The sequence below is a fragment of the Equus asinus genome, chromosome X, assembly GCF_041296235.1.
Source record: "Equus asinus isolate D_3611 breed Donkey chromosome X, EquAss-T2T_v2, whole genome shotgun sequence".
In the NCBI taxonomy this organism is placed as follows: Eukaryota; Metazoa; Chordata; class Mammalia; order Perissodactyla; family Equidae; genus Equus; species Equus asinus.
The window spans coordinates 56,895,064-56,907,802 of NC_091820.1; the positions used below are offsets into that span (position 1 = coordinate 56,895,064).

At 42.5% G+C, this 12,739-nt stretch overlaps 1 protein-coding gene and 1 pseudogene across 5 annotated transcripts in view; one reads left to right on the forward strand and one right to left on the reverse strand.

Annotated features, from left to right (window-relative positions):
- Positions 1 to 6,702: 6,702 nt before the first annotated feature.
- Positions 6,703 to 8,288, reverse strand: LOC106828826 (suppressor of cytokine signaling 6-like; annotated as a pseudogene).
- A 2,423-nt stretch (positions 8,289 to 10,711) lies between these two features.
- OGT (O-linked N-acetylglucosamine (GlcNAc) transferase) overlaps positions 10,712 to 12,739 on the forward strand; it is a 33,030-nt gene continuing 31,002 nt past the window's right edge. Inside the window, exon 1 of one of the 5 annotated variants that reach the window (XM_070503313.1) lies at positions 10,712 to 10,848. Coding sequence is in view for 2 of the 5 variants with exons in the window: in XM_070503311.1 (XP_070359412.1) it covers positions 11,028 to 11,064 (37 nt within the window). In the remaining 3 variants the exon portion in view is untranslated. Of the gene's footprint in view, positions 11,065 to 12,739 lie in introns of all 5 variants that reach the window. The other 4 variants (XM_070503311.1, XM_070503312.1, XM_070503314.1 and 1 more) reach the window with 4 other exon arrangements.

Genomic DNA, 12,739 nt, shown 5'->3' on the forward strand with positions numbered 1-12,739 from the left:
TTTTCTTTACTTGCTTTCGTTTCCCTCTACCAAGCCTTCAATTAATCTGAGGCAGGAGTCTGATCTCTGGAACATTACGGGATGGGGCTGCTTCACTCGTTTTCCGTGCTCCATTGCCTGGAGGTACATGTGTGGCCAACTGAAAGGGCTAATACTGTATATGAAAGTGGAACTCAGTGTGTGAAAGTGTCGGTCAGGCCCCAGTTAGCACTTCCCCTCCTTTTTCACGATTACTCTCCCATTTGTGGTAGGCAGAATTCTAACATGGCCCCCAAGATTCTCACCCCCGCTGGTGAACACACACCTTCTCCCAGTTATCTGGTCAAAAACTAGTCAGTGCTGTTGTGAAGGGATTGTGCAGACGTAATTAAGATGCCAAATGAGCTAACTTTAAGAAATAGAGGGGCCGGCCCCGTGGCCGAGTGGTTAAGTTTGCACGCTCCGCTGCAGGCGGCCCAGTGTTTCGTTGGTTCGAATCCTGGGCGCAGACATGGCACTGCTCATCAAGCCACGCTGAGGCGGCGTCCGACATGCCACAACTAGAAGGACCCACAACGAAGAATATACAACTATGTACTGGGGGGCTTTGGAGAGAAAAAGGAAAAAAATAAAATCTTTAAAAAAAAAAGATTAAGTATTAAAAAAAAAAAAAAGAAGAAAGAAATAGAGATTATCCTAAGTGAGCTGACCTAATCAGGGGAGCTCTTAAAAGGGAGAAGACTCCTCAGTCACAAAAAGCCCAACACTGTACGAGTCCACCTATGTGAGGGACGTAAAGTAGTCAAATTCATAGAAACAGAAAGTAGAATGGTGGTTGCCATGGGGTGGGGGAGGGGAAATGGGCAGCTGTTTGATGAATCTACTTTTGGTTTTGCAAGATGAATAAGTTCTGGAGAGATCTGTTGCACAACAATGTGAATATACTTAACACTACCACATTGTACACTTAAAAATGGTTAAGATGGCCAATTTTATGTTTTATGTGTTTTTTTAAATCACAATTTTTAAAAAGTGGGAGGGACTGGGCTCTTTCTAGTGAGATTCAAAGTGTGAGAGGAATTTGACACAAGGGAGATTCTCCATTGCTGACTTTGAAGATGGAGGGGGCCACGTGGCAAGGAATGTGGGTTAACTCTAAGAGCTGAGAGTGTCCGCCAGCCGACTGCCATCAAGAATATGGAAGCCTCAGTCGTGTGACCACTAGGAACTAAATCCTGCCATAACCACAGGAGTTTGGAAGAGGACTCCAAGCCTCAGATGAGTTTGCAGCCCGGCTGACATCTTCTTTGCAGCCTGTGAGACCATGAGCAGAGGACCCAATTAACCTGTGCCTGGGTTTCTGATCCATGTAAACTGTGAGAAAACAAATGTGTGTGTTTGGGGCTGGCCTAGTGGCATAGCGGTTGGGTTTGCATGCTCAGTTTTGGTGGCTGGGGATTCGCAGGTTCGGATCCTGGGCACAGACCTACACACTGCTCATTAAGCCATGCTATGGCAGCATCCCACATACCAAAAAGAAAAATAGAGGAAGACTGGCACAGATGATAGCTCAGGGATAATCTTCCTCAAGCAAAAAGAGGAAGATTGGCAACAGATGTTAGCTCAGGGACAATCTTCCACAGGAAAGAAAAAAAGGAAAGAAAAGAAAATTGTTTTTTGTTTCTTTGTGTGTGTGTGTTTAAATGAAATTTCTATTTATACACTGTATTTAGAAGCAAATACATAAATTCTTACCCAATTTATTTCCAGAAATGCACAAGAAATTACTATTATTGGTTTACAAACCAAACCACATATTACAGTCAAAGGACTTGGGGTGATTCATTCAGTGGAGTTCTAAGTACAAATGGTACACACCTGATTTGAAACAAACAGTATAAACTATAGCAGTCAGGACTGAAAGTATTAATTTCATGACACTCCAATATGACTATAAAATTTCTTCAACTCAACATGTATGCTTCTTATGAAATTCTATAAGAATTTTTCATCATCTCTAGATATAGAGTTTCTAACACTTTTCAGGAATAGCAACTACACATTTTGCCATGTCGTGATTGACTAATAAAAAGGATGTTTATAAAAAAGCTTTCTTTACAGGACTACAAAAGTATTAAAAGAAACCAAATTTGTGATTAGTAGTGTACCAACACGTTATTTTAGAAATTTAAAATTATTTATGGAACTGGCAATTGTTCCTTATTAGACTATTCAACAAAACTATCTATTGCTGGTAATATGATTTCATTTTCCAATTAAGAATTCACATTTGAAGAAAAGCCATTAAGATTTAAATATGCATATGAAATATATATTTTGAATCACCATAAACCAGTATCTCTCATGTATAATGTGAAATGTACAATAATTAAAATTGCCATTTGTGAAGACATTTTAAAGAAAATGTTTAGACTTGTATCATTAGCAGAGACATTGCACATAACATATTTAAGATTCTAGTAACTTTTATCCTGTTTCAATAATGCTGGCCCAGAAATGACAATGTATACTTTATAGTTTATTTCATATATGCCAATGATTTGGCCTTTTGGTGCATGATTGTTTTCAAGAGCAAGATGGTTGCCCTGTGTAGCCAGTTTCCTTAAAAACTATTTTTAATTCTCTGATAGTTTGCTGTGATAAATATTTTGACCTTCTAAATTTTCAGATTATTGCACCAAGTAGAAAGAGAAGTTTTTCTTAGACAGACCAGGAGAGAGACAGAGACAGAGATACAGAAAGAGGAATTTTCCAAATTCTTTCCATAGCTTTCTTATTATTTGTAAAAATGCACAATAGTGTCCTAATAAGCCTGACAATAGCTCTGGCCTCCATCAGGTTTTGTGATGAAACATTTAACAAAAAACAATTTGATCCGTTTTTATTACAGCAAATGGACACAGCTTTCCTCTTTTCCTTTTTGCCTTGAGCTCAGATTTTTAGAAGCACATATTTAAAAATCAAGTACAGGTTGTTCCATATGTTGTTTAAGTGACCATTCAATAGCATCCAAAAATATAATCAAAATGTACTCAGCCCAAACTAGGGGATGAAATTTTCTCTCTTTTTCCCTTCCATTTTTAACCGGACTATTCGAGTATCATATAAAGCTAGCCATTCACATTATGTTGTGCCACCTACAGCAAATGGCTCTCTTATACACAAAAGCAGGAAATATTGCAATACCCCTATCTTTCTGATTATAATTTAATTAGTTTCTTGGCAAATACTTTTATTTTTATCAATACACTATCAGAACCTAACAATTTCAGATTGAATTATAACAGGGCATATTTCCTTAAAGTATTTTATATTATGGATATACAAAGTCATATCAAAAATTGGCTTTCTGAATAGAACAACATTAATATTTGCCCTCCAAAACAACGCAAAATCAAAATTTTGAAACATTTAGATGAAAATCAGAATAATGTTAACTTGACACCAAACAGCTGGATCCTGTGCACGTGGGTCTAGATCTTATGTACATGGGTCCTAGAGCAAATTAGGCCTGAACTATCACTGCAGGCAAAAGCGCTAAACTGAGGCTGGCCGACTTTGGGCACATCGTGAGAAGGCAGGATTCTTTGGAAACGACGACAATGCTGGGAAAAATAGAAGGCAGCAGGAAAAGAGGACCGCCAAATGTGAGATGGGTCGACTCCATAAGGAAGCCATGGGCATGAGTCTCTAGAAGCGGAGTCGGGCTGTTGAGGACGGGACACTGTGGACAGCACTCATTCGTAGGGTCGCCAGGAGTCAGAGCCGACTCCACGGCAGGTGACGACAACAATGCACATGGTGTCACACGAGGAAAATGTGGGGAACAAGCTATGTACGCATGATAAAATGGGGTTTAGGGCAGTTCAAAGACCTCTGTGTACCCTGATTTCACCAACAGTACACGAGGAAGTCATTTCAACAGTTATTATTAATATACAGTGGCTCTCTGACAACACCTACCACCTAGTATAGATGCACAAGGACTTTTAGCTCACCCTAGATGTAGTATATTTTATTTTTATTTTTATTTATTTTTAATTATTTTTTTTAAAGATTTTATTTTTCCTTTTTCTCCCCAAGCCCCCTGGTACACAGTTGTGTATTTTTAGTTGTGGGTCCTTCTAGTTGTGGCATGTGGGGTGCTGCCTCAGCATGGCCTGATGAGCGGTGCCATGTTGGTGCCCAGGATTCGAACTGGCGAAACCCTGGGCCGCCGAAGCAGAGCGCTCGAAGTTAACCACTTGGCCACGGGGCCGGGCCCTTATTTTTATTTTTTATTTTTATTTTTATTTGTTTTTTGCTTTTTCTCCTCAAATCTCCCCAGTACATAGTTGTATATTTTTTAGTTGTGGGTCCTCCTAGTTGTGGAGTGTGGGACGCCGCCTCAACATGGCCTGATGAGTGGTGCCATGTCTGCGCCCAGGATTCGAACTGATGAAACCCTGGGCCGCTGAAGCTGAGCGCACGAACTTAACCACTCGGCCACAGGGCTGGCCCCAAGATGTATTTTAAATTGTTTAAAACTTATTTTAAAAGTAAATAGCCTTGCAAAAGAGTAGGTTAAATGTCTTACATTAATTTGATAACAGTTTTATAACTCTGTAATAATTCTTAACCAAATAGCTTATATTGAACAGTTAAATTAAACTATTACAATATTCTCCATATTTCATCTTATTAGGTGGAAACATCAGAAAATGAAAGAGGAGTCTCCACAACAAGGTGCAATCAACGCTCCACCAAAATTAAGGACCTTTTCTCCTTTAAGTCCAAATACATAGTACCATGATATTATGGCTTGGTGCCTTTTCTTGGTAATATCTCAATTCTGACCTTAAAAAACAAATAGAGGGGCCGGCTCCGTGGCCGAGTGGTTAAGTTTGCGCGCTCTGCTGCAGGTGGCCCAGGGTTCGGATCCTGGGCGCGGACATGGCACTGCTCGTCAGGCCACGTTGAGGCGGCATCCCATGAGCCACAACTAGAAGGACCTGCAAGTAAGATATACAACTATGTACCGGGGGGCCTGGGGGAGGGGAGTTGGGGAGATAAAGCAGAAAAAAAAAAAAGACTGGCAACAGTTGTTAGCTCAGGTGCCAATCTTTAAAAAAAAAAAAAAAACAGAAAAAAGTAGTGATACAGATATGTTTGAATGACAAAGCCATTAAGTCTGACTGAAGACTTTTATCCTTGTGTTTAAATGAGGGCAGAGAAAAGTAAGTGACAAAGGAAGAAACTTGAATTTCATGTTTCATCTTAGATAGAAACATTTTTCTTTGAAGCTCTGTAACTGGAAACATTTTTTGGACAAGGCAATCCCAAAACACTACATTATAACATTGTGCAAAGAATAAACACTCTGCATTTCAAAATAACTAAAAATATTAGGGCTAACCACCCCCATGACTACTGAATCAGAGGTAAAATGATTAACTGATGAGTCCAAATTACTCGAGACTTACCTAAATTAAAAAGAAAGAAAAACTTTTTATTTCAATGGCAGTATACATGGTAGGCAATAAGATTTCCATATATCTGACATGGTTTTAATATTTTTCTTACATAATGCTTCACAATTTCCACATTTTTTCAACTAGAGTCTTGGGGCGGCAGAGGTCAAATCTAGCACATTTTACTAGTGACCACATTAAAGAAAAATATAAATCCAACTGCAAAACAATGTTTCCTTTTTATCTAAGTCTATTCAAAACTTTACAGAAACCTTAATGTTGCAAGAGAAGTCACAATCCACTTATGAAAATTAGTTGTACAGTAATGTTCAACCCAAGAAAATGTTGACTGAGCTGAAGAAACTGAGATAAAACGTTTGCCAAAGGAAAGTACTATAGATAACACAAAAAATTGTTATCATAGGCATCTAAGATCATGTAATATTCCTTTAATAATAGTTCTAGCTCCTTAGGTCTTTCTATGTTAAGCCAATTTGCATCAGAGTTTAACGACAGAAAGCGCAACAATTTCTAAATTGGTGGCATATATTTCTTTAAGATTTTTTAATGTGAGGCCATTTAAAAAAACATACAAATCGCTAGATGCAAATGAAGGCAACAGAAAAATTCCACTTTTCACAACCAAAATGTAGCACAACCTTGAAAATAATTTAGCAAAGGGTGTTCTAAAAGATATGTTGCTCATCTACATTCTATTACCCAAGAGTACGTCAATTCAGAATTCTAAGTCTTTCTAAAGTATGAGATTAAAACTCATTTTCAGTGTATATGTAAATTCTGCGTTTTATCACACGGGTATGTTTCTTCAATGTTATCTTTTGAAAACAGGTCATTTAAAGAGATAACTATTTTTATTCTAAAAGTTTCATTCCACTTTGAGTTGAATACACACGAAATGTGCTCTTGATGCATGAAAATCACAGCGGATAGCAGCAAAGGTCTAGGGGGGGGTGTGGATGAAGGAGAATCTATTTCACATTGCGATTATTTTGTACATGACAGAAGATAATTCACACTTCTAAAACCTCAAGACTTTCCTTTCTAAAAACCAAAAATAAACTCAAGACATCCTGCTGACACTTCCCCACCCCTCAACAAATTGATTACTTTTTCATCTAAGACTGAAACAGTTGTGGCAGCAAAAGATTTCGATAGCAATGGAAGTTTGTAAACTATATTTCAATCTCTTTTTCTTGAACCCAAAGTGCAAGATACAGGGTTCTCCTAACTTTCAGTAATGCTTCTCCTGTCAATAATCCATTTTGTTTGGCAAAGCCAGTTTTTGAAATGTCTATTTAGGTATACTGACATCTAACAAAACAACACAGGTACTGTAAAGAACGCACCTGCATGAATTGTGCTACTTGATTGGTCAGTCTGACAGGGTAAATTGCAGATCCAGGCAATTTGACAGGGTAAATTGCAGATCCAACCTTGAATAACAAAAAGCTCCATTTTCAGAGTCTCTGGTTGAATGTTTAATTAGATCAGTGAACTGTCCACCCACATCTGGCTGTTCATAAAAGCAAAACCTACCATTTGAGTGCTCAATTCTACTGTGAAGTGTTTTACGGCGGGAGTGAAAGCTCGAGCTTAAAAGATAACAGTCATCAGAACTATCCTGAACAAGAAAAGAACCATCTGGAACGTTTACTAGATTCCCTTCAGCCTCTCAGTATGTGACTGGTCCCCAGTACCATCCTTATTTTGCAAGTTTCTTCAGCTCCTCCATAAGGCTTGTCATAACCATAAGACCACTACTTTCCATTGAGTCATAAACTCTTGTAACCTCAGGAACAGAGTCAGGATCAAAATCAAATGATAGCACATACTTTCAGACACGTGGACATCTGTGCTGGTGAGTCCACTGAAGTTCCTTTGCATTTGATAATTCTGCGTTGGAGGTAGCAATGGCGAACGTGGAGGGCCATCACCGTGACTCGCTCTTGGGCTTTGCAGTGGGACGCCTGTGGTGCCAATGAACAAGCCATTCACAGACTGATCCACAAAGATCTCTGGGGAAACGACTAGGTCCTGGCTTACTTGATTGTCATTTTTGGAGAAAGAGTTCCTTCCCACTTGAGAAGGAACTGCAGAAACTTCCATAGAAGAACTGTCCCGACAATAGATAGGTGATCCTTCTAAAGGACGCATCCCTTACCTACAGGCGCAGCATACCAAATGCACTCTTGAGGCGTAAGTCCAATACCTACAGGCACATGTGTGTTGGGGTGAAGATGCAAGTCTCCATTCTGAGATTCTGAGCTCTTTAGTGAATTATTTTGTTCTTGGCACAGTTTCAGGCTGAAGGTTGTGAAAATCTTTTTCAACATCATTCCGTGCTGGACTGGGAATGGAAGAATAAACCTGGGCTTTGACTCTCACCTCCTCCATTTTGATACAGCTATCCTCCGAGTTTGTAGGTCAAGAGGCCAAGGGGTAGGACCACAGAGATGATTGCCAAGGGAAGTGGATCTTATTGGTCTTTGAGCTCTCACATCTTTAAAGACTATTGGTGCTGGGGAGAGGAAAACGTATCTTCTGGCAGAGCTCCCGGAGGGTGGGCTCCCCTTGCCTTTGAGCTTTTGTTCTGCAGAAAGCCGTCTTTTTAATGTACCCATTAGGCTTCACTCTTTGATCTATTTTTTCCACCTTTTTCATCTTCACTGTTGATATCACAGCGGGCCATATATCCTTACCACAGCAGCTACCAACTAAGGAATCATGTTTTCCAAACTCACTGGCTAGTGATGGTGGTTGTACTACCATGAAATCAGTTTCTCTACTTTTATTCGGGTTCAGAGATTTCAGGAAGGTTTAGGACTAATTTTCTTCGTTATGACTGGTTACCTAATTCAGGAGGATCAATCTCTGGAATATTATTCCCAAACATCTGGAGGGCCTGCGGGGCTACATCTCTGTCTTTTTCCAGCTTCCTTGAGCCTTTGGAGCCATTTTCCAGCGGCCGCGGCGGCGGGGCGGCGGCCGGAGCGTGCGCCTCCCTCCCCCGCCCAGCGCGGGCGCGGCCGCTGCGAAATGTGTGCTGTTTTCCGCCGCTCAGTTTGTGAGAATTTGTTACGCAGTAACAGAAAACGAATACACCATTAGTGGTGTTATTAGGGTGGCAAAGTTTGGAATTGGGGTTGAAGGAGTGGCTGATTTATTTCAGATGATTCTGAATTTAGAATTGCTGCACATAAAAGGGAGGAAAAAAAATAACCAGAAATCAGCGTTAAAAAGAACACACAAAAGCGCCTCCTTCGATGATGCTCAAGTCAGGCCTTCTTTGTCACCGTCCTCCAGCCTGAAGTGACTGTTCCCTCCCCAGATATTTAAAGACAGTAATGTATTTCATCACCTAAATAATACTCTCCTGTTTTATGCTCCGGTGGCTTTTTGTGTCTACCTAACCGGGCTTCAGGTTCCTGGAGGGCAAAGATCTTGTCTTAGTGACTTTTGTGTCCCCCACAGCGTCTTGCACATAGAGACTCTAGTAAATGTTACTTGATTGGCCAAAAAAGGTGTGTTTGTCTGATGAGGAAGTCCTTCAAACCAAATCTTTCTGGAAGGTACCTGGAGGGGGTTCTTGAGATTCCAACAGGGGTTTTTCTTTATTGAACCACTGTGAGCCCCACCATCCATCTTTCCACAGCAGCAAACTATGTCATAACGTCCTCTGACACTTGTCTCAGGATAAGGAAGCTCAGACCACAAGTATTGATGGGCCAAATAGCCTGCCTGACTGGGAACATGACCTGGCATCTAACAACAAAAAGAGTTTTAGTTAATTAGCTAGCATCCGCTAATCAGTAAGGCCTAAACATCTGCCAGTGGAATCTGAGAAGTCTGTTCTAAAAGTTGAAAAGCTGAGTTTATTCACTACAGATGGGGCACTTGGGGGGGGAGGTTTGGGGGTGGGGAGAGGTGGATGAGTTTACCAGTTAATTCAAATTAAGAGAAGAGGTTAGTGCCCAATTTCCAGGAGAGTTTGTAGAGTGAACTTCTTTTCACTGCATGTGACTCTTCATTATGAATGTGATTGAAGACATTATCAGTATCATGAGTTTTCTCTGTGCTCATATCCCTAATTAACAGTTTGTGAACTGTCTCAAAGAAATTGAAGCTGAACGTGAGGACTTAGGTGCTTTCTTTTTTTAATGTAGTGAAATGGCTAGGTAGTAGAAATGTTTTGAAGAAATTCACTGACTCGTTTTCTTAGATCAAGGACTTTCTGAAATGAAAAGGCTCTGAGAGATCCAACTTGTTGCCTCCATTGGTTTATAATAATTTCTTGCTGATGTGGCAAGCTACCTTAAACCTTTTTTGGAATAAGAGATGAGATATAAATTAATACCAATGTGACAAAATGTCTGAACAGTGGATTTGAAACTGCAGGAGGATCCTAAGAGCTAATTTGTTCAAGGAAGTGGAGGCGATTCAGACTCCATCTAGATATGGGGTTTAGGTAGATGGGAAGTGAATTCATTTATATCATTGCTGAACTGCCTTGAGCTAAACGAAATCACCGATTGTGACGATTTGCAAAGCTAGGTGGTGGAAATGGTGTCACAACTCAGAAGAGAGTCATGGATTCTGACGAATATGAATCATCTTTAATATCTTTATGGCTGTCTTTGGGGTGCAAACTCTCAGCGTGTTCCTGAGTTATGAAGCATTTGCCCTAATAGTGTGAGCAGAACTATCCTGAATACCAAAACGATTTTGAAATTTCGGGCTATATAGCCAAACTCTGAGATGTTTGGGTTCACTTGGCTCTGTGAAAGTATCAGTCTTTTTCATTAAAGTGCTTAAACCAATGGCTGGAGTCAGAATTAAGACGTGTTCAAATTGGAACCCGCCCCTATCGTTTTGACCCACAGTTCGGTCTTTGAAATGCAATCGTTTAAATTTACTTGCTCCAAGTTGATCTCTTAACCTTGCAACTATCCATTTTTGTACGAATAAAGTTGATTAAACTTTTTTAGATGCCTCTGGCATGTATGTCAAAATCTGCATTATTGGCTAGGTAATAGACTCTACGACTTGGACAAAAACGCATCCCTCCTGTGTATGGCTTTCTTTTTAACCTGCCTCTTCTAACTGCTAAACAACTTGGACGCTCCTGCCCCAGACAGTGCCCCAACCGCGAGTCAGGTTGACAGGGTTGCTCACATGCGCTTTCGGCACAATCCGGTTTGTCGCAATGGGCCCTGCGCGGAAAGTTACATAAGACCCAAGGCCTTGGCGTGTCGTCGTCTTGTTGGGAGCACCGGTTGCCGCGACACTTCCGCGCTGGTACTTGATTGCAACAGAAAGTAGTTCCGGCCCGTGTTGTTTCGGCCGAGGAGCCACCGCCGCCATTTCAAGACCGTGAGAGGTAGGTGGCCAACCAGAGTTCCTCCGGGTTGAAGCCTGGAACTGCCGCCGCCGCTTAAGCCTGCCAACGCACCGGTACGGCTGCTGCCCTCCTTGTCCTACCTCTAGAAACATTCTTGCCAGTAGTGGCGGCAACAGGACTCAATTACCCCCTTCGTGTTTTCCCTTAAGAAGCTCCAGATGGCGTCTTCTGTGGGCAACGTGGCCGACAGCACAGGTACCGGTGTCCGTTCCACCTTGGCAGACGCCGCGCTGGGGTCTCGCGCCGTCCTCCCTCCCTCCCTTCTGGCCATCCCCATTACATCGGTGGCATTGCGGAGCTTGTCGTCGTCCCCGGCCTCTGGTCGGCTTTTCCGCTGTCGTCCGCTCTCCAGATCTTTCCCCTCTCTTGCTTGCTTTTTGCTTCCCCTCTTGCTTTTGAGTCGCATGCATTCTCCAGCTGCCTGCTCTCGGGACGTTTCTCCCACATGTGCGCGCCCAGACTGTCTCGGCATGGACCGCGCGGAGTCCCTGCGCTTCCACTCCTTCGCGACCGTTTGCCCCCCTAATTCGGCTCACCGCCCCCTCTCCCGCCACTGCCCCCCTTCCCCGCTCTCCGGGGCCGCTCGGGTCCTTCGCTGTCAGTCCAGGGCAGGGTGCCATTCCGATGGAGTCATCCCCTCCCTCTGCATCAGCCAGGGCCGAGCAGGGCTCCTCGGGGGGCGGTAGGTAGCCCCGAGGAGACGGGCTCTGGGGCAGCGCCTTTCGGGTGTTCTTCGCTTGAGCGGCCCCGGTTCCGATCGGAAATTTCCAGGGGTTCCCTTGGCCATCGCCTGGTTCCACCCGCTGCCCCCAGCCTGGATTTCCCACTCCGTCCTCCCTCCCCTCCCGGGGAACCACACCCTTTCCTTCGCGAGGTTGCCAGCCCTGCGGGCCACTTCCTCTCGTCGGGGAGCAGCCACCCTGGTGCTCGGTGCTTTGGCGTTGACCACCCTGCCCGCCGAAGTCTCGCTTTGTGTTACTTCTCCCTGTGTTCCTCCGCCGCCGCCTCTGGGTCTCCCATCCCCATTCTTTAGCTCAGTAGCTCTTTATTCATAGGGTGTGTATTTTTTTAAGTTTTCATCCCTGCTTGAAGAGTTTGTAAAGCAACTGGAGTGTAGCTGCACAAGTGCAAGGCGGTTGCCCTTTTAGACAATTCAGTCTAGAGCATTTGGTACTAAAAATAAGGAAACCAAATTATAGGGGCGTCCTTCAGCTGCCTTTCCATATTGAGGCTATGGCGGGGGGGGGGGGCGGATTGGGCTGCGGTTCTAAGGTTTTCCACGAGGTTATTTTTTTGTTGTCGTTGTTTCTCAGTTGGGATGTGTCAAAGGTTTTGTTTATTGCTTTTGGACATTGTGCAGTGAGTAATAGGTGAATCTTCAGTCGTATCTTAGCCATAATTGTAGATTGTGGGATTAATAATTAGTCAGTGTTCCCCTCCTGCCCGCCCGGGGATTTTTAAAGATTTAAGATTCTGTACTAGCTTGCCCTTTTCTGTGTGTGTTATTTTATTTGAGGAAGTTGTCATTTCAAGTGTTAAAATAGCAGATAAGCGGCTTTGAAAAGTTGATGAAATGTGTTAAAATAAGGGGCTAGGAAGTTCTAGAGACTTGTCTAAAATGTAATTTTCTAGTTTCTATTAGAGATACAACCCCTCCCAGATTTGGACGCCAGTCTCTTTGCTCTCGTGTTAGTGGTCAGCTGTGTGTTCTGTCAGGAAATTTGCTTTCCTGAGCATACAGATCACTCACCAGCTCTAATGATTGGGGACCCAGGCTCAAATTTGAGCTTGTCACTGTGACCTAGGTAGGATTTAAGTAATTTGTACATGGTTTTTCATTGCAACTGTCTAGAGAAAGTGCTATGGCCAA